Source organism: Channa argus, chromosome 17 (genome assembly GCF_033026475.1).
Source record: "Channa argus isolate prfri chromosome 17, Channa argus male v1.0, whole genome shotgun sequence".
NCBI lineage: Eukaryota > Metazoa > Chordata > Actinopteri > Anabantiformes > Channidae > Channa > Channa argus.
In genome coordinates this window covers 8,878,344-8,900,279 of record NC_090213.1, presented here as the reverse complement: position 1 = coordinate 8,900,279, position 21,936 = coordinate 8,878,344, and the positions used below count along the sequence as shown (strand labels likewise).

The 21,936-nt window shown below is 40.4% G+C and overlaps 1 protein-coding gene across 1 annotated transcript in view; it reads left to right on the top strand.

The window, feature by feature from the left end:
• Positions 1-468: 468 nt before the first annotated feature.
• The window catches only part of LOC137102588 (protein eva-1 homolog A), a 62,092-nt gene continuing 40,624 nt past the window's right edge, over positions 469-21,936 (top strand). Inside the window, exons 1-4 of the mRNA XM_067482242.1 lie at positions 469-770; positions 16,708-16,931; positions 18,720-18,843; positions 20,311-20,463. Coding sequence (XP_067338343.1) covers positions 662-770; positions 16,708-16,931; positions 18,720-18,843; positions 20,311-20,463 — 610 coding nt within the window. The 5' untranslated portion in view covers positions 469-661. The remainder of the gene's footprint in view (positions 771-16,707; positions 16,932-18,719; positions 18,844-20,310; positions 20,464-21,936) is intronic.

Sequence of the window (21,936 nt, the reverse complement as noted above, 5' to 3'; positions counted from 1 at the left end):
AGATTACTTATACTCTGAGTTATAAGTAACATTTTTGTGCTTTCACTGGTTTGGGTTGAAGTAATTGTATGTAGTATTGGTATAGTATAGTATAACAGAAATGACAATGGATGAGGTTTGTTTTGTTTTGTTTTTTTGCACTTATTTCATATTATGTACTGTATTTTAAAAATGTGGAAGAAAAGGGGCAGTGTTACTGGCGTATAAGATGTCGTCTACAGTGGAAAAGAAAGGTTATAAAGTAAAATCAAATTAAAATCGTTGACAATAGGCAACGTCTCATTTAAACCAGCTGCTACAACAACCCTTTCCTAGAGGTCAAAGATAACTCTACATGTAAACACAGCTCAGTCACATATTCTGTGTCTGACATGAACTGTGGCTCTTTGAGACCATGCATGGGAGCGTCGGTGCTCCAGGTGGGCTGCCTCCTCTGCGCTACACGCGCGCGCGCGCACGCACGCACTCCGGCCCCAGCCCCAGCCCCAGAGGAAGCTCGATCCCGCTGTCACAGCAGCGCGTTGGGAGGATGAGGAAGATGTATAGTATAGACATGATGGGACCGCACATCTCCTGCATGCGAAACCGAACCTGAAACCTCGATGCTGCTGCTGGACTTTCTAATGCTACGGAGCAACTTTAAAACTTTGAGGCTTCAAGGATGTCCTTCACAGATGGGACTCTCTCAGCCGTCATTTATGCGCTCCTGTTGGGAATAACGCGTCTGACCGTCCTCTGCGACCTCCCCAAGGGCCCTTCGGACTTTTCAGGTTGGCAATATTTATATTTTGTTTGTGATTTTGACAGGTGTATGGTAAACGTCTTTTCTGCGCTCTTAAAACGGCGATCAGCACCTGTTTTACAATGCGCATGCCGTTTCCATTCACGTCCAATCAATTTAACACTTAAGAAGTTTCCCTGTCGTCTACTGTATGCATCATATTATGATCTCAATAAGTGTACGAAGTTGTTTTGCGCACGACTCCGCACATGAGCAGTGATTTCAGACTTGAGTCGCATCCACTTCTCATCCCAGGACGAGCCATGTCTCTGGCGTGCTGCAGCATGCAAAGCCAAATGTTTGCTTCATAAAGCACAAAACAACTTAAACATGCGCTCAAGAAGCGCACTGTGCACGTTTTGGTCAGCTGGACAATTCTGGCACAGCTTTTTGACCCCGTAAGTCAAACAACAGGTTCTTTCTTTGCCAAACGCCACCTGGCTATCAGGATTAAAGGCTGCTTTATCAGTGCAGCATTGATCTGCGACACATACGCCACTGATGCAGTTAAGATAACAGAGATAATGTGGTTAATGTCTTACTCGATGGAAACTATTGTCTAGACCAAGTGCTGTTGTTTCATGCAATTTTACAACTCGCAGAGTAAAGCAACACCGTAGTCTTTTTATTATGTTCATATCTGTTGGAAATGTAAAGTCAATACACGTGTTTACAGCCTGGTACCTGACGTTTATGTGCAAGCTAGAGTGACAGAATGTGCAGGCTTTTATGTCTGCTGAGAAAAGGCAGCATATTACCAAACTAATGAGTTATTCTGTGGTGCATTATAGGCTCTTTAGCTGCGTTGAGCTCAAGGCAGTCCTGCAGGTTTTGACAGTGCCATAAAACAGGAAGGAAGCGTTTTGTTGGTGTTAATTGGCCTCTAATGGGTCTAATGGTTGGAAACGAGCACAGCAACACTGTGGGGAAAGGTGGTAAATAGCAGATGTATGTAACATGCCCTCTGTGTATGATTATATGTGCATGTGTGCATGTTGCTGCCTAATGAGCTGCTAAAGATCAGGGTGTAGTGCTGGTTGTTAAAAAGAGTTTTAATTTCAGAAACCTTGCATGTGTTAAAGTGGTTGTCGGTTTTTGCTTTATATAGAACCTAAATGAGGGTTAATTAAGCAAGACAGAAAAAATAAGACCAGCCCATTACAGATTTATTCATTATTATGCAAATATTGTGTCACACAGGTTTGGTGCAACTTGGCCGAATCTGAAACTTTAGTTTTTAGTGAAGACCTCTTACAAAAATAAATGGACATAAGAGCAGTTTTGTGCTGTAGGCCTTGATTGGGCAATTTTGTTCGATGCAAGATGCTTTGAGAGTGATACTGCCCAAGCCCAAAATAAGAATGGACTGTGTTAGAATGTCTCATGGACAAAGAAGTCCTTAAGTCTTCACATTGTTGACCACCTGGAGTCTCCCTGGAGACTGGAGAAGCTAATTGATTGACAGTTCCTGTCAGGCTGCAGGGTGACAGAAGCGGTGGTTTTAGATGTAACATCTGTCAGTCAGGCCTGGTTCGGTCATAGTTATATTAGTGATGGTGGACAGTGTCTCATCGATGATCCTTGGCTGATGTGGTGATTAAACTGAGTAAAGCCACATTTTGATCTCTAATGAAAAGTTTATAGTAAATTAATATTCTAGTTTAATTGTAGTCCCGTTTTACATTGGCATCATTTGTCAGCTGCTGGAGCAGTGGAAGTTTCACATTTCATCAGCAGCCTTGAGTGCTCTGCTGATATGGAAACAAACTTTGTTGGTAGGTAATTTAATTCCATTTCCCCCCCTGTTATCATCTTCTATTAGACAGCTGCCAGAATGGCTAATTAGAGGTGTGGAGAGAACTGTGCAGCACTTAAATGTCCCCAGGATAACAGAAATAGCAAGTTAGCCAATTATCATTAATTTGTATTGCAAATTACCATATATTACCATATCACATATTCCAAGTGTACAACACACACCTGAGATGATACTTTTTTAGGGCCCTCTAGCAGGTGTATCTATAAAACTAAGGTAGTGATACTATATTTGAGCATCATTGGCTGTTATTACCCCTTGTGTGTCTTCTCCTGGATGCTGTTAGCTGACATGATTAACATGTTATTTAAATCAACACATACGGGAAGCAGTGGATGCTGGGAAAACTTCAATAAGAAAACAGCAATAAAATATTTGCGCTCACCTTATCACCGATTGACAACACGTTTGTCGTAAATGCAAATAACAATTTAGAACAGCTCCATTTTTAACAAGTTGTTAACAGATAATGTTACAATTCTGCCAAAAATCTTCAGTGATGCAACTTTTCTCTGTCATAAAACCTTCCGTGCAAAATCCTCTTATACCCCAGTCAATGAGATGTGAGGCTGTTAAAGGGGTCACCGTGTCGACTGAGGTCGACCCATAGTAACTGTGGGTGTGTTTAGGGGGAGTTATCATCCATCTTGTGCTTTGTTCTCCACTTTGGAACCTCATCACACATGTTGACTGCAGTTGGCAGAGGAAGAAACAAAGGCAACAGCATCTCATGAGGTCATGAATTATATATTTACATGTACACAGTTATGGTACTTATGGTAGTTAACTTTAGCCAATGAGTGCTAATCTGTAATGGAATATTTATAGTATTAAACAGCGATTTTCAGTTAAACATCTTTAAAACAAAAAAGATAGAAAGTGGAAAAGACACTTTTAATCAGAATTTGCTAAAATGCTTGACATTGGACAAACTGGAACTTGACAGGATGAAGCAGAGATGATTAAGTGAAGTTGTGGATTTATTTTCTCTCAATTCACCAATTAATTCAATAATCATTTTAGCTTTAGTTGAGTTTGTTGTCAACCAAAGTGTCAAACTATTAATCTTTAGTTTGCAAAATGAGAGGATTTGATAGTTTTCCTAGTCTGAAATTACAGCAGAATATTTGGGGTTTTTAAATATTGATGAATATATATCCTCTGTGTATTTAAAAAAAATCTGATGTGTTTGTAACTGAACAAATTCATGACACAAATCATTGTAGAAATGTTTGTCAGATTTTGAATGTAAAAAAGAGTGTGGATGTCTTTTTTCTTCTAATTGATAGATGAGCTGACTGCTTATGTATGAGCGAGTGCTTTAAGCTGCCCCACACACCAGCCGACACACAAATCCACCTTTGCTATATGTACCTGTCCTGGATTAGGCTTCCCGTAACCATTACTCTGCCTCCCACACACTCACACACACCCCTTCACCTATAACGGAGAAATACTCGAGGCCCCTCTAATCTTAATCCGTTCAGATTTTTGAGTGGCCCTGCATAAGGGTAGCACACTGAACCCCATGCTGTCCTCTGTCAGCCCCTTCCCCCACTCATACACTCATCAGCTTCCCTGCCTCTTTCCACCGCCACCTCCAATGCTTCTCGTCCCCGCCTCCTTGCTCCCTCTACTCCTCCCTAGGGCTTGCCTGATCACTGTTTCTGTGTCTGTGTGTGTGCCAGGTGAGCTCTGTCTAAACAAATCCTGCCTCCCACTTGTTTTGTCTACTGCGGTGCAGGCAGGCGGCTAGGCGGACAGCGAGTGCCTGACATAAAGCTGCTTTTTTTTTTTTCTCTCAATCTGAATAGAGAGGGAGTGCTTCCTTTCAAAGAGGGTTTTTTTTCTGAATGAGTTTCCCCAAGGAGTTAATTGTCAAGTATTTTGATTCATTGCTTGATGGTATCAAAACATTAAGACCTGCTGGGTGTCAAGGAGGGAGCTTACAACAGTTAAGGTTTAAACCCCTCTAAAATCACCGTTTAAATCCATGTAAATTCTGAGAGCACACATGCAGCAGAGGGATATGATTGTGATTTGAAAGCATTTTATAAAATATTAATGTTTTTCAAAATGTGCCTAATCAAATCCAAATACTTTCCAAATCCAAATAAGTTCCATTCAGCTCTGCCTTCATATAGTTTCGCTAAGAAACAGCCAATAACTGAAGATTTAAACTCTCTCAACAGATTTCTCGTGCAACTGCAATTTAAAAAGCAAAGGCAAGTTTCAAACAAAAGAGATGCACTGTATATTTAGACGTATGTGTCCCTTTGTTTATGACACAGTGTGTAGATTTTGTGTGTTTGTGTGTGTGTATAATTTAAGGTGGAAGTCTGGCACAACATGATAGTGATGAAAAACACGACATACTGTGTAACTCCTTCCCCCGGGCTGGAATAAGTACACAAACAAGCACACACATAAAGCAGAGCTTGCCATCATGTCGGGGAAACAACAGTGTAGTGTTGGTGATGAGAGATGAGTGTTTACAACAGGAAACAACTCTTCCGCTCTGCTCATTGTAAAAGCAGCGCAAGGAAATTAAATTACCCCACATCACACAGCAGTAAACAGGGAAGGTTTACAGTCACGGCTTTTAGGAAACCTGATTTAAAAAGTAAATTGCTTTGCGCTTTTAAAATAAATACATTTTCTTTTCTGCTGCCCAGTCCATTAAAGAAAAATGCCAAAAGAAAAAGCACTGAAAACAGATTGACATTACATGATTAATGTTAAAATGTGTTGAAGGTGGATTTTCTGTCAACTTTGTCAGGTCTTGGCACATTAACTGTTTTAGGGTTCACCAATCAGTTTTTGTCTCGTTGCCAAAAGAATGTGTGGGTAGATCACACATCCTGACTGAGGTAATGCTTATTAGCTTAGATTAGGTTTGGCTGCTGTTGGGGCAATGGTACACTAAATTAAATCTCGGTATGTCAGTAATGTCATGGTACCTCACCAAAAACAGAAAGATATCTGTCAGGTAAAATGTTTAGCAGTTCCTGGCCCTAACAGCTCAGAGGAGCTGATGCTATGACGTCTCAGTAGGAGTTTTGCATTACTTTCAAGTCTGATGCAGAAATAGATTTTTTTTATTTGTGTTTTCACAAAACCTTTGCTATTTAGTGTCAACACGCTGTAGTTGATTGTTTAGGGTTGGTGCAGATGAATGCATCTGTTGGATTTGCCTGCTTCAAATGGTTTGCTGATTGTGAGTGCCGTATATCGGCGTATAGCACAGACAAAACAACCAGGTACCAAAGTGGCTGTAGTTACTGTCTAATTAGAATTTCTTAATGAGTTCTTTGATTTTGCCAAGTGATTTTATTTAACATGGAGAATGCATGATGACAGCCTTAAACTGCGTTAACAGCTTTTTGCTCACAGTCCCCTTCTGAACATACAGGCAAAAAAAGGGCATAATTTAATTTAAATAATTAACCAAAACCAGCTTTAGTGTCACAGCAAAATACTATTCTTTAAATGTGTGCTATCAGTCTGGCTGTTTAAAAAAAAACATTATAATTTGGATGAGATTAGGTGTCACTTTTTCAAACTGTGTCTGTCTCACACCTGATTTTAGGGCGAAACTCCTAAATTAAATCCAGACTGCAATTCAAATTACCAACATAACTACCAGCTGAGATGGACTGGATGTCATGATCAAGGTTATAATCAGCAGAAAACTGCTCAAATAGACAGCTCTTAATATGATAATCGTTATTTTGGATGGGCTTACTTCAATCCCCCTAACCACCCAAATCACGCAATCAGACGTTGAGCTGGATGGTTCTATACTAATAACTGTTATTGGGGAGAGATGGATCTAATTCCTGAACCACTGAACTGCAACAATGTATATGTAGACGTTGCAGGTGTGTGTTTGCACTTGCCCTCTCTTGCGTGAGGGAGGTGTACGAAGCCCCAAAGACAACACAAAGAAAAGTGTGAAGAAGAGTCTTAAGTGACAACACAGTGTTGCTTCGTGCAGCTGCAGTTTATAACTTATTCTCTCATCTCTGATGTTTCTGTTTAGGCAACAGTTGGGTAATTAATTAAGAATCCAGTCTCATTTGTCATGTTTTCAATAGAGACTAAAGTTTTTTGTTTAGTTTTTTTCCCAGAGTAGGTTGTGCTGGCTTTGTGAGCAGAATGCTCATGGAGAATCAGATAAGTAGTGATGCCTGCTGCTGCAAGTACGGAGGCTTGCACCATTCAGTTTAGGGATGAAACTGAGCTGTAGATAAACAGAAACAAGTGTTGAGAAAGAGACTGGTGGGTGTGTGCACCAGCAATTAACTTCTCATGTCCACCTCACTTATGTGCCGGCTGTTGAATTATGCTCTCAGCAAACTCTGTGACAGACACAGACACACACACACACACTCACACACTCACACACACCTTTTTCTGCCCCTGCATCTTGGAGAATGTCAGCCATGCTTTGATGCCCCTCCTCCTCTTCCTCCCGCCTGTCTCCCTTTTTTCTGTCTTTCTCTTCCTGGGAGCAGATTTATGTTTTGTTTGAGAGTCGACATGTCTACCTTGATCTGACTTCCTTTTAATTCTTTCTCCATCTGTCGATCCTCTTCTCCCTCTTCACCTCATGCTTTCGTCAGTGTCAGATAGTTTTTACGGTTTCGTTAAACCCTTAGCGGGATAAAAAAAAAGAGAGATGGAGAGGTAGAGAGGTGGGGCACAGAAGGGCCTGTCTGAACAAGGAGGCATTGTGTAGCCCCCCAACTGTGTCGGACTGACAGTCTGCATTACAGCACGCTACAGCAGCCCGCTCCCCAAAGCACTGCTAATCTGTTTCTTACTAGCCCCTCTGGCTGCCTCAGGTAAGGGGGGAGGAAGCAAGAAATTATGGGAGTGAAATTATTTGTGTGTGTGTGTGTGTGTGTGTGTGTTTTTCAAACCAAAATCCTATGCTTATTTTCATATAGTTTCATAAATGTATGTGTCAACTTTCATAGCCAATTCATTCGAGAAAGATGCTATGATTTATGTTAACAATTTGTTAATGTCAACAAAATTCTTTTAAAATGAAAATAATAATTTGTGAGTAATATTGATAGGACCAAAACATTTGAAGCCGCTAATATAATTTTGCTGCTTGTAATATCTTCTTCTCAGGGAGGTCTAAGTCACTTATTAGCAAACAAAACTGCCCATAATTCACTAGAGCTGTGTAAGCTTTACATTTTGTGCTGGCCATTCCTTCAGAACTGCCTGGATTTGTTGTAAATGGAAGGAAATCTCTTTGTTCAGTCCCACCGGCCATCCTGAAGCAGGCCTGTGACTCCCTCAGCTCGTCCGGAGTTGTTCTATTCTTGTTCTTACAGGTCAGCCCTCCAGAAAAGCTTTGTTAAATCCCCAAAAGCTCTGCATTTCTGGCCCACCCAGTCCCACTTTAGATACCTCATGTTTCCTCACAGTGTGGCGACATGCTTCAACCTTGGATACCTTGGATCCTGGTCTGAATGGATAGGCAAACCCTTCGGCTCTGATTCTGCTTACACTTGACATGTTCTCTTCTCTCTGGGGAAAGTGTTGGGTATCAATCCAAGGCTTATAGGCTTGTCTTGCAATGCAACATCAAGTATTTCTTTTTTTAGTAAACTGATATACACGATGGTGTATTGATCACATCCATTGTAAACCCTTGCACGGTTTAGGTAAGTCCAATATTTTATGCATGTAAAATGTCACCATTTGTCATTGACCCTATGGCATCACTGTGGTCGTCATCATCAGTAGCTTCAAAATTATCATATAACAACTAGTTTCTTGTTAATTGTGAAATTCTTTTTCCAGAATCTAGTAAACTCATGAAATCACAGTTTGACGTGGTCTACTTTTGTTTCTGACCACCAATTGTTACCCCTCCTTTCTCAGTTTTATTTTGTAGATAGTCAATTGACGTGACTGTCAGAACTGCAGACCAGTGAAACAAAATGAGTCAAAGGCAGTCATTCCCTGAATCGTGTCTTTGTCACAGCCTCACTTCTTTGAGCCTTAGGCTGTAATCACTTAATTTCAGTTCACTGTGGTAAGGATGGCTAAAGAACCATACATCTGTTCTTTACTTACTGACAATAAAGCTCTCGCACAGATGCATCTGCTTGGGGTCCTCAGGCCTGTAGTTAGAGGTCTGGCTGTCTGGCTGCCACCCAAATCTCCCAGGCCATAAAAGTGAACATTAAAATGACAGATCTGTTCTTTTAGCTCTTTCCATTTTTTCCCCTGTGTCTTTCTCTGTATCACACACTTTCTCCATGTGTGGTTTGTGGGTGTCTGGACACGCTCTGCTCCTCACTTTCACCTTTCACCCGCACATCCCATCCCACCAAATATAAGAAACACACAACACCCACACTCTGAGATTCTGAGTAAAAGTGTCCACTTGCTCAGTCCCCTCTGACCCACAGGGGTCATAAAGAGAGACACGTGCTAACAGAGGTCATGGGAGGGTTTGGGTGGGACCAGTATGTAGATTTTGGGGAGTCCCGTGGGGATGGTGATGGCGGGGAGGGGATGCTTAGAAGCCACTGTCCAACTGTGAGGCCAGCTCCAAGTCTGGCAGATGTTTTATACTCAGCCACTCCCTCAAGATGAACTTTGACAACAGACTCACAGTTGGCCATATTCTCTTTGTCTGAGGGTGTTGGCAAATCCTGATTAGAGTGAAATATTAACCACAGATTTCTAGCATGACGTTTGATTGTTATCCCAACATTCTCCTTCGGTTTAATTTAATCTAGAAGTTAATAATAGATCGTTAGTTGTGAACAAGCCAAAGCAGCTGTTGTGTTAGTGGTTTTCTGCAGAGCAGGGGCATTCGTCATCCTCCCTGACACGTGTCTGACTTACTGTAGCATCTGACATCCTTCCATTTCATATAATTTAATAATGTTCTTTTGGCACAACAAAACAACACATTTTCATGGAAACAAGTAAAGAAACCACCACGTTACATTTTCATCTACACTTTTACCCTGTGTATGACTAACATATTCTTTAACATTGGGCTAGAGTTTCCTACTATTCCCATTGCAGCCGCTTATCCCCGGGAGTTATATCCATTTTGAATGTTCGAATGAACATTCTGCAACTTGTCATGTATGACCACTCTTAAAACAAAAAGTAGATTTAGTGAGGATCAAAGCAAGGTTGCATTTGTTGGTGTGTTGATTAGTCGTGTTGTATGGCCACTAACCTTCATGCAGGAAACCAAAATTGGTGTTACATCACAGGCTTACATTTAACATTAGCCTTCTTTTCCTTAACCTTAACATAGTGTTGCTTTTCCTGGCCAACCTTAACTGTAGCTTAACAGTATTTTATTTTCCTTTAACCACAACCTCATTCTTACTCAAATCATGCCATAGTTTCCATGAACAGCTAATACAGAAAAATAAAAAAATAAAAAAAAAATTGGTCTGAATTTAGTCCGGGGACTCCAAAATGTTCATCCTATTTTCCGGTGAAAGGGTTGGTTTCGTGTCCAAATCTCCACAAATCTCTTCCCACATAGTATACACTTTACAGTTTGGGAACAAATTACTGAGTAAATTACTAATGAGTAAGTACGCATAAACAACACTAAATACAGGCCACAAGCTGCAAAAGAATCATGTGCTGCTGCCTTAGCACTGGCCAACTTTCAACTCTGAGCAGCTATGGGAGAATATGAAGTGACGCCACAAACACTCACCATCAAAATCACCAGCACACCAGGGTGTGCTTCTGCAGGCCTCTGTGGGTTGATGTATGAGTGTATGTGAGCCTGCATGTGTTTGTATGTGTAAGAAAGATAAAACATGTCAGGGAACAGAAAAGAACTGGACAAGCAGACTTTGTGTGTGTGTATATTAAAGAAACTGGCATGAACATGTTGCGTGCACTTATCTTCTGTCTATGGAATCCAAACATCATTTTAGTGCATCAATGAGCCAAATCTAAACATGTGAATTAGTTTGGTTTTTTTATATCTGGCTGCCTCTGTTGACAGATTAAAAGGCTGAGAGATGCAGCATTGAGATGCTAAATGCACTCTGATAACCCACGTGTATTAACGTGGTTTTAAAATAACAAAATGACAAGTTGCCTCCCTACTGTATCAAAGAAATCTGTTAAAAGACATCAAGACATGAATAGCGTACTTAGTATGCTCAGCTTCCCTCTATTCTCGGTTTACTTTGCCTCATGCCATGTTTCTCCTTCCTCTCTTGTTTTGTTTTCATTAGCTATTGTTTAATCACTCTCACAGCAAAGTGTGACACACACACTGGGTTTATCTCCCACAAAAAAATGGAGCTTTCTTTCTTTCAAATAGGATTTTAATGTTCCATCTGTACCTCTCACAGTTTAACAACCATCGTGTGACACCCATTACTGCTGTCAATGTTGCTTTGTTAATATGAGCCAACAGAGTGAAATACAGAATGATTGCATCAAATATATGCAAGTTCTGTATTCTAATGGCAAGCTGGTGAATGTTAATTGAGATTCATCCACCAAATCTTGCATGGTCTCACTGAACACTTATTTGAAAGAATTTTCATTGAGCTGCCCATTTGCAGTGCTTGACTAGTTTTAAAGGTAATCCCGCTCTGACTTATGTCAAATTTAACTGCTTAGGCTTCAGCAAAATATTTAAGAGCTCCTTTTCTGTCCCAAAGTGGGATTAGCAAAAAAGTAGGCTAATCCAAAGTGGTACTATAAGTAGCAGCACTAATGTATTGTACGTAGAGGTATGCAGTGTATTTTAGGAATGTAATTTTTAATTTTTTTAGAACCAAACTTTTAGACTGTACCTGGCACATTTACAGCATCAGTTGCTCATAGCTTTAATTTTGACATTATGTCTATTGTTTAGCAGTGTCCCTTGTGGCTTCTATGTGAACGTTTGCTCTTTTTCTTTCTGCACATATTTGAGGTCTCATCTCATGTCAGCACAGCTCATAAACCTGTCTCTCTCGGCTCACATATGATAAGTTCAGCTAAAACTCAGGTCTGAATGGGTGAATGCAGTTTCAACTACATGTGATTTAGAATCGGAGGTTGTTTTATCTAAATGTCTCGGTGGCTTCCAGGCCCTTGCAGTGCCTCTGCGGTTTGTGGGGAAAGGTAATTACTACAGGACCTAAAGCCACCCATTCTGGCCTTTGCATCTCTGCTGCCACATCCTGTAAACAGTGGCTTCCATACAGCTCTTTTTCTCATGACCAGCACACTGCCACTTTTTTACTTTCGCTCTCTTAAAATACCCAGTAACTCTGCAGATTTTTAATCTTCAGTTTATTATTTAGCAAGTGTCTTTTTTGATTGAGCATATGTCTTTATCTACCACTTCCCTTCTCCATCACTGGTCATCTTCTTTGCTTCCTATTGTTTTTCTTCTTGGCCTGTTCATTGCCACCATCTTTAGAAAGCTGCCAGAGCGAGGCCTGTTTCTTTGAATGGAATCTCCGCTTTTCCAAGTAGTCACCACTTAAAGGGAATTCCATCTCCAGTAACAGGGCTGCAGCCCTAAATCTTTGAACATTTGATGGTTTGGTGGCTATAATTTGCTTAAAATAACACCAATAAAGGCACAAGGCTGTAAATGCCTAAATACCTAATATACCAAGATGAAACATGATACAGCCTTTGATTTTGCAGCTTTCAAGAATGCCTTGGTTACTTCTTGCCTGTAAAAATTGCATTTGTAGGTGTTGTTGCAGATATTTTAGGGATGTCCCGATGCATTGCCCATCGGCTCCACTGTGCCTTTGTACTATACTTGTAGACACCTGCGTACTTGTAGGCGGATGTGAAACCGACATTGGCAAAAACAAGGGTATATATAGTAACTAGAAAGTTACCAGAAGTTCATTGTTTTTTTTATCTTCATATTCCTGTTTAGACTCTACATGTTGTCCATGCTTCTCCATCCAGGACCTCACCTCAAATCTGTGCTTTGTGTTTTTTTTTGTTTGTTTGTTTTGTTTACCTATCCTGTTGATTAAGCACCGGTCCCACCATATTTGTTTGGCAGAAGAACAAGTAAGAATTTCTGTTCTCACAGGATTTGCTTAACTGCAGTGTAGTTTTACTGTTCAACAACTCCTACTAGCAGCAAAATAGTTGCATCAGTACTCGATACTGGTATCACTCAAATGTAAGTACTTGTACTCAGTTTGGGAAAAAGTTGTATCAGGATATACCTAGTATATTTTATACAGATATGATCTTTTTAAATACTTTATACAATGTTTCCTGTTGATTTTCTCTAAACTCCAGTGTAAATATGTACTTTCCTAGCATTAACCTTTTCTAATCTTTAAATCTTCTAGTAATCTGCAATGTTATGCATTTTTTTTTACAAGCATTTATAAACATTATTTACATGCACCATAAAAGAAAGTAGCAGGATAAAGCCTGCAATATTACAACATTTTGGTAACACTTCATGCTGAAATGCACTGTTCATTCTCAAGGCCCAACCAATAGGAGGAGGCAGCATCTTTCAAAAGCAGGGGAAAGCCCTGAGCATGAATAACAGACATATCACAACCTGAACCACCTCTCTCCTCTCTCCTTTCTCCTCCTCCCACCTGCCCTCAGTTCATGTCAGAAATACCTGTCGTACTCATTCTTAGCAGACACTGAACACCTCAGCTTAGCGGACCAGAGGCAAAATTAGTTTCAATCACACTCCAGTCTCAAAGGAGACATGGTCAAGATTGCAGTAAATGTTCCAGCTGGTGAAAAGCACCATATAAGCCTATATATGTCTTTCTTCTGTATTTAGATGTAATAAATGAATACCTCTAAGCAGATTTGCCCACACTCTGCTATAAACTTGCATTGGCATGTGACTAATCAGTGATTCTTTGGGTGAAAATCCTCCTGCGGGGCTCTTTCTGTGTCATGTTGACACAACACAGTGGCCCATCACTAATCTCCATCATTCCTGACCCCCTCCATGACGAGGTCAGACTTTAGGGTCATCATATGACCACAAATGTGGAGCTAGCATTCACAAGGGTTTCTGCATGATTTCTAGCTTTACAGCCAGCTGAAAGATTGTGATTGCAACTGAAAGGTAGACTGGTTGAGTCACATCATATGACCCCTCTCTGTTGGATGATAGATACAAAAGACAGGTGCATTTGTCTGCATCTGTGTTTATGACGAATCCCCATGCTGCAGAGATTACATGGACCTTGCACTCCTTTAAATCCTGTTCACAACAGGAGCAACCTGTTTGTATGTGAACAGCATCATTGACCGCAACCTCCTGTCTTTTAATGAGTGAATACACAAACCTGTAGACATAATACTGCTGTGCTTTTGTAAAGGGAAAGGGCAGAGAGCTTGTTAAGAAGGGAGTCTGGCCCCACATGAAAAGGAACATAGACGAGGGAGGAGAGATGCCTGGGTGTTCCTCCAGCATTGTTCAGCCTTTTAGCTCTGACTGACACCTGTCATTGGCTGGGCAGTTTACACAGGTGTCTTAACCCCACCTGATTTGTTGGCTTTGAAAGGAGGCTTCAGTCAACAGGTAGCATGAAGGGAACAATAGTGAAGATGTGAGAGCGAGAGACACAGAGAGAGTGGGAGGAGCATGGGATGGCAAAAAAGAGAAATGGAATCTTTTGAAAGCACCTGAGGGCTTGTGTGAGACAATCTGTTTGCCTTTTACCTAAAGTCCCACTTTGTAGGGTGGAGCAAGGCGTATCGGTGTGTTTGTGGTGTTTAAACTGTGTTACTTAAGGATCCCTCTCTGAAGAAACTCCTCCTCCAAGTGGATTGTGCTAATTCAGTCCTGTATCTTTGGTCGTGTCACCCTCTTCGTAACCTTGGCTATTTCCATGGTTACAACTGTCGTGCGCAAGGCTCAGTCAACTGGAGGAACTCGTGGTCTCTCATAGCGCTGGCACTTTGCCAGGAAACGGCCCTAATAATGTGATACTGTTACACCAGCGCTACACACCCCGGCTCTCAGAGCCAAGCTGCAAGGCCTGTTCCTACCACGTTGTTTGTGTTGATATTATACATACATATGTTTGTGTGTGTGTGTGTGTGTGTGTGTGTGTGTGTGTGTGTGGTCTCACTTGAGAGGGGAATGCCAAGTTCCCTCTCACCCTGTGTGGAATGTGGCAGACACAGCGGACCTGTGTGTGAGCGCAGGATTAATGTGGAGGCAGAGAAACCAGTTAAGCTCACACAATTATTAAAGGGATCAAAACTCCACTAGTTTTATATACATAATATAATTTGGTAGGAGACATGCAAATAAACTAATAAACTAAATAAACTTAAGGGAAAGGGTCGTAGGTGCACCTGTTCTCCATTTTTGCAACCCAGCCACAGGTGGATACTTGTTACTGTGAGAAATGGTGGTTTAATAAGCATCTTTATTTAGAGAGAGGCTGACCTTTCAAAGCCTGAGAATGTCTCTTGTTTCCCTTCCCTCTTTTTAACTGTGGCCATGGTGATAAGGGGACAATGTGTGCGTTTTGTGTGTATCCAAATGTGTGCACGGCTGCTAATGTGTGTGTCAGAGGAGTCTGTTTCAATGTGATTTCCTCTTCCTGACAAAACACTAACCAAATTAAAAAAAAGATAATTGAATTACAGTGTGTCGACTTTGTGAGTGTGTGTGTGTGTGTGAGCATGAGGTGGTGTTGACTCTGTGTAAATGTGTTTGCAGAGCACTTGAGCCTGTTTTGGAAGTTATTTTTAGTCTTTTGTTCAAATTGTATTTTACCATAAAAACTGCCCCAGTATTGCGTTTTGTTTTTTTTGACAAATAACAGACTTCATATCTTTGATGGAAAGTGATCTTAATTACTTTAGGTTTTGACTGGAAAGGTTTTGGAAAAGTTGAGACATGAGAGAATCTACAACTAAAGCTAGATGCTCTTTTAGCCAGCCTCGCCATACATTTTTCAATGCATACATTCACTAAGCGAGATAAGTCTGCAAAAACATTATAGGACAGTGGCGAGGGATCAGCTCAGTCCTTTATCTGTGTTTTCCTTCTCGTAGGCTGGAATGTTAATGGTGGCTTTGTGATGGGTTCAGCTCTCCTCAGTGACTGACAGGCCGACTGGCAGCACTCAAAGTCTCTAAATGGAAGGTAGTGTGAGCTGAGAGCCTTTGGTGTTTTAAAGAAATAAGAGCTTTAATTTTATTTGACGCAGCCTCCAAGCTTAAATGAAAGTGCACACTATCGAACTATTGAACTATCGAACCACAAGGCTCACACACAATTAAAATTGTTCTTTGGTGTATATGTGTAGTGGCACGGCATAACACTGCTAGGAGGAATTCCTGCAGCTATCAGTGACCAAAAATGTTGCGTGCAAATGTGTCAAAAAAAAAGTCCACTACATCAAGTATGCTGCATAATTATGTGAGATTTTTAAAATCATCTGTACTGGCATTTTTGAATATCAATACACAAGCCTGTTCTGTGTGCATAACTGGAGGGCTGACGCTCAGAAGCTAAAGCTTGTTTTTATGGTATTTTAGACCTGGAGGCATCTTTTAGATTTAAGCAGTTATCTGTTAGGGCTTGCCGCTATGCAGCCACCACCAAATGCTTATGGAAAAATATTGAATAAAAAGAATTATGAAGGAGAGATTAGCAAACTACCCATCCTCTCTGCACATGATCAAGTTCTGAAGCAAGAGATGAAGTGGTGGTTTTTCCCTGATCTGGGAACACTGTGGTAGCAGTAGAACTTTAATTTCGTTAACAAACATTGCAGTAGTGGTAGTAGTTTGGGAATTTTGAAGCTGGTGTTATTACAGCGTTGTATGGCGAAAAATACATGCATGAAGTTAAATGCACAAATGAAAAGGGAAGAAAACTGCATCCTGCCCCCCAGTTCTTATAGTATAGCCACATTCCAGATAAAATCTGATATGTATCATGTACTAGAACCTCAATATTGTATTAAAAGCAGCTTAAAAAGTCCCAACCTATTCCTTTAACCTCTTTATGGGTTCCAGTTCAGCACACACAAACTATGCATTATGTGTAACTCAATATAAGGATGTTTTGTGTCTAAGGTAACAGCTACTTTGTCATTATGCTGTTATACAGGTTACCTGTCCACAGTGTTGAGGAACTACACAGAGCAGGCCTGTGACGGAGACTTCCTGTCAGTTCGTTGCCCACCCCGCACCACCATCACCATCCAATCAGCTTTCTACGGAAGAAGAGGTCCCACTGGCCCCCACCAGTGCCCTCAGACTCAGCAGGCCCTCCTAAGTGCTTACAAGACCCCAGAGAATGACCAATATTGTTCTGTGTCCACTGCATTACAGGTAGTTTTCCTAAGTCTCAGCACAATTTAAGCTCATCCTTACTTTTTCCCATCTATCCCAGACTTACATCTCATTTTGTTCCTCCCTTTATTAGTACACTCTTCACTTACCCATTCTCTTGGGCAAAAATTCTCGTGAGAGAAAGTTTCCTGCAAAATTGTCAAAGTGTCCTGGGGTTAAATTTCAGAGGACCACTGATTATATAATGCTTTGTGGGGAGGTTTTCCGGCAAATTACACTCTCTAAAGAGGAAGCAGGCCTGCATGTTCCCATGACACAAAGCGATTTCATGGGGTATTTGCCTCAGCATCCTCTCCTAAATTGGGATGCGGCTGGGCTTGGAGCCCCACTTTGCAGCACCAATACAAACACATCCTGTTGAACATTCATTCAGTTGTTTGGTTTATTCTTAGTCACCCTGCCTTCTAGCATTGAGCACCCTCCGTTTCCATAATGGACAGGACAGCCATGAATGCACAGACACAGAGGCTGCATTGTGCTGAAGTGAGAGAATGACTGACTGCTGTGCCACCCACATTAGTACAACCCTGAAGAAGCTTATTGTACCACCTGTTCACAACCCTTGTTGTGTTTGTATCAAAATGCTTATTCGAGTCCCTTACAGGCTGCCACTAATGATTATTTTTATCATGGATCAATACAGCTAATATAAGGACTTTGTTACTAATTGTTCTTATTGTACTTATAATTGAAAAATGAAAACATAATTACAATTTTTAGAAAGGCAGTGGCATTTTTCTTGGTTTGTAAACGCCAGAGGCCCTGCTCAGCTTTGGGACAATGGTGTTTGGAGCTAAATTTTAACATCAGCCTGTTATCTTTCTCACAGTGACGATGCCAGTTTGCCGACATTAGGTGGGTTTAATGTTTGCCATGTTCATCAACTTTTGCTTTGTAGCACTAAACACAAAGTACTACTAAGGCTTATGTGATGCGGGTATTTAGTACATAAATTAAAGTAAAGCTACAGTGTCCAATGTTTTTTCTATAGACATATGCTCCATAACTTATCTTGTACAGATATTGATTTGAATCTTACACTACAGCTAACTTGATTATTAAATATAGCTTGTTTAGGCTTTAAGATGCTGTTGGCATTGCATAAAAACAGAGGGCATCACCAAAACGATTATAATTCGCAAGGCATCAATTCATCACTAACATCTGTCCAATAGCTGTTTAGATGAAGTGGTGGTTGCAGCCAAAACCACAGACCACAAACTTGTCAGCATAATGATTTGGCTACCAAACTCAGTTGCAGGGCATTATGAACATCTGTATCTGAATATCTGTAAGATATGATGGCAACTGAATCTATAGTTGAAATACTTTGATGAGACCACCTTTAGAGCCATACTGCTATTGAGGCTAATACTACAAATTTAAACAAACATGCAAATATTCTCACTAATCCTAATTAATCTAAAGCTTAGTTTATGATATACATGATTTATAGTAAATAATAATCTTAACTGTGATTCCTTCAGTGTTCTGTGTTGAATTGTGTTTACGTTGGTTACAGATGAAACTAAAGAACCAGAAGAATGTCAGGAAAGGACTGTATTGGCGCTTTCCACAGTTTTCCTTCTCATTTTCTTCTTTTCTCTCTTACCTGCTCCTCTCCCCCATATTCCCATGGCTATACACAGCCCGTTTGAAGTGGTTTTAAGTTTGCCTGCTGCTGGTTTCACCATCGTTGGATTATTGTTCTCCCTCTAACCCCCTCTTTGGTCTTCTGCTGCTCCGTGTCATTCTTTCCTTCTTTAGAAAATGCTGGACGAGTGCCAAGACAGAAGGAGCTGTCAAGTCCTTGTCAACAGCCGTGTGTTTGGGGCAGACCAGTGTCCAGGCAGCAGTAAATACCTCATTGTCTGGTACAAATGCAGACCTAGTAAGTCCCTCATCACCTTGTTCCATGACAGTGCCACCGTCCCTGTGCTTAGAACATTTTTCCTCTTTTCTCACACAGCTTCACATCAGTCAGAAATACACAATGGGTTAGGCTCAACATCAATAGCCAAATGTTCACAGGTTCTAGCTTAAGTGTGCAGGTGATCAATCCTAAGTGTCCAGTTCAGATTATTTTGTGTTGTATCATACAGCAACTTGCTTTCAACCAATGACCATTTCAACTCCCCATTTCCATATACACTAATTTAAGTCTGTATTGTAGGTCTTTAGGAGAGAAACAAATTTTGTCTGCAGTACAGTTTTTTTTTTAATCAGTAAGTGAGTTTCAGTTAATTTCTCATTTGACTGATTTCTCCAGTCATATAACTTTCCTCCCAATCCGTAATGGTATTCAGTGACATAGATTCTGTCAGTGCTTCCTGCTACTACTGTCTATGCTTCATTTAAACCAAGTACAAAACACCCTTTGCATGCCTTTCCTTTTATCCCTTAGCTCTCTCCATGAGCCAGGAAGTTAGGAGTATCACTCCAGTGGGGAGCCTCAACAGTGGACTAATCCCACCCAGATTGTAGTCTCCATTCACGAACCAGTGCTGAGCAGAGCCGAGCTGCAATGAGCTGTGCAGCAGTTCACACTAGAGTGACCAGAAGTGGGCATTAATCCATGGGATCCCCCTGCTCTCCCCACTTTTTCTTCTCTGCTGGACCCTGGGGCCAATCAACAGCTCTTTGTTCACTGTCACTTAACCAATGACTCCTCAGGGGAAGAGAGAAAGGCCACATAGGGTGTTAGTGAGGTGCAACGGGCAGGTGTCACTGCCTCTGAAAGGAGAGGTGGATGGAAGCTAGAGGAAGTGAAGGGGAATGAGAGGGAGGGAGAGTGAGTGGATCTGTCACCAAATAGAATACAGTAACAAACCAGCCCTGACCCTTTTCTCTGCTCTCTCTGCTTTTTGCATGCCTGTTCTACTCCCCACATGGATGTAAAAATGGCTGCTGTTGTATTTATTTTTGATTTTTTTGCTGTCCAATGGAGCTCCTTTGGCTGTCACAGGTCACTGTGGTTGGATGTGTGTGAGGAATGCCTTTGCATGGCTCTACACGTCCACTGAGCAACTCTACCTCTGTTTCTCCCTATTTACACTGAACGAAGCCAATTGTCCGTGGTCTCTGCTACATGAAAGATAATCTAAATTGAAAAGAAAAATCATATTAAATCTAAACGTTTTAGATTAGAACATGTGAAGTAAATAGACCAGCAGATAGTAATATCAAGATAATGTAATATATCTTCTGGCGTTTTAAGAAAAATGCTAATATTTTATCCTTAAATGAAATATTATAAAATTCTCTATCTGTTATTATTATTAGTAACAGCATTTATTTTAGGTTGGGTTTTCTGCCAGTTTTGTTATTTGTTACAATGGTGTCTTCTCTTTCCATCCAGATGAGTATAAGAGCAAAGTGGTGTGTGAGGAGGAGAGGATGAGACTGAGCTGTAAACAGGGTATGCAGATCGCTGTTTACTCTGCCATGTTTGGACGAACTCAGCAGGGCACCCTGGAGTGTCCCCTGCTCCACAGAAGGGCCCTGTCAGTAGGTGAGGCATCTTGTTGATGTCACTGTGAAAATAGCGAGATGTCTGACTGTGGACCCATCTCTTTATGTGTTAAATTTACATATTTAAACTGCAAGTTGTGAATATATGTGTATAAAACTTTTAGTAAATATATTAAAACTTGTGATACTACAGCTGACTATGACTTATGATATAAGTGGATACAAGCCTAAACCTAACATAAAAAGAATACACCTTCATCTAGTAGAAATGTTCCTTCATCATCACAAATAATAAAAATGGTCAAAAAGTGTGTAAAAATGGTAAAGTAAAAAAAATTAAATATCAGTGCAAAAGTTTGCATCCCTAATATTAAAATTATTAAAACAAAAAATTAACTTTAGTTTTTTTATGAAGGAGCAGAGTCAATATTATGTTGGAATGATGGATGATGGAAAATAAAAATCTCTTATTACTCTTTTTGTCATTTCAAAATAAGGTAATCATGAGAAACAGATATTTTATGGAAATAGTTTTACACTTATTTACATGTATTTAGTAAGATATGATATTATTTAACTTTTAATTTATTAATAACCTAGAAAAAGTTTTACACACAAATTTTTTCAAACAACTAATGCATCCTGACCCATTCCTAGTCCCAAAAAATCATTATGGTACAAGATGTCAGTGCTGTTCTGTTGATCATCCTGTGGAAAAGGTAGACAAAAGTTTTAATACATCACATTAGAGTTTGAGATTATAACAATTTGCTTGAAAGGTAGCATCGGTTTTTGGGGTCAGTATGGGTCAGCAAAGACCTGAAAATTCTTACAAGACGACACAAGTTACAGATGAGTTGGGGTTGACATTTAAGTGAGTTTTCTTGTACTGCTAATGTTCCTATATTGTACATATGAATGAACTGAAGAGTGGAACTTCCCAGGTCAGCCTGGGTTTAGATTTGTTCTTTTGGCTAAGGCATCTGTCTGAACAAAACATACCAGGCACCATCATGTTTCCATCAGATGTGGAAGATGAAACATTTTCACAGATGAATTATTTACATGCCTGGAGTCGAACACCTCTGAACCACAAAGAGAACTACAAAGGCTACCAATGCCATAACTCCTGCTGAATCTCTCCTTCATGAATTCTTCTTTCCTGTGACTCAGGAGATATTGTCTTAAGATTTTGTTGTGGCTTTTTTATAATTTCCTCTACTTTGCCTCAGAGGTTCTGGAGCAAATACTGATCTGCCAGAGTCAAACACATTTATTGAATAATAATTCAATGTTCAAAAGATAAAAACATTTTCATTTAGTAGGTGTTTATCTTGTTCTGAAATGCTGAGATATATAAAACCAGCTCTCAGGGTCAGGTCATCACACACACACACACACACACACACACACACACACACACACACACACACACACAGAATGGAATGTAGATCAGATGTCTCTGTCATCCAAAGTACAGTTTGGCCCATAAAAAAGGGACAGTATTGAGTTC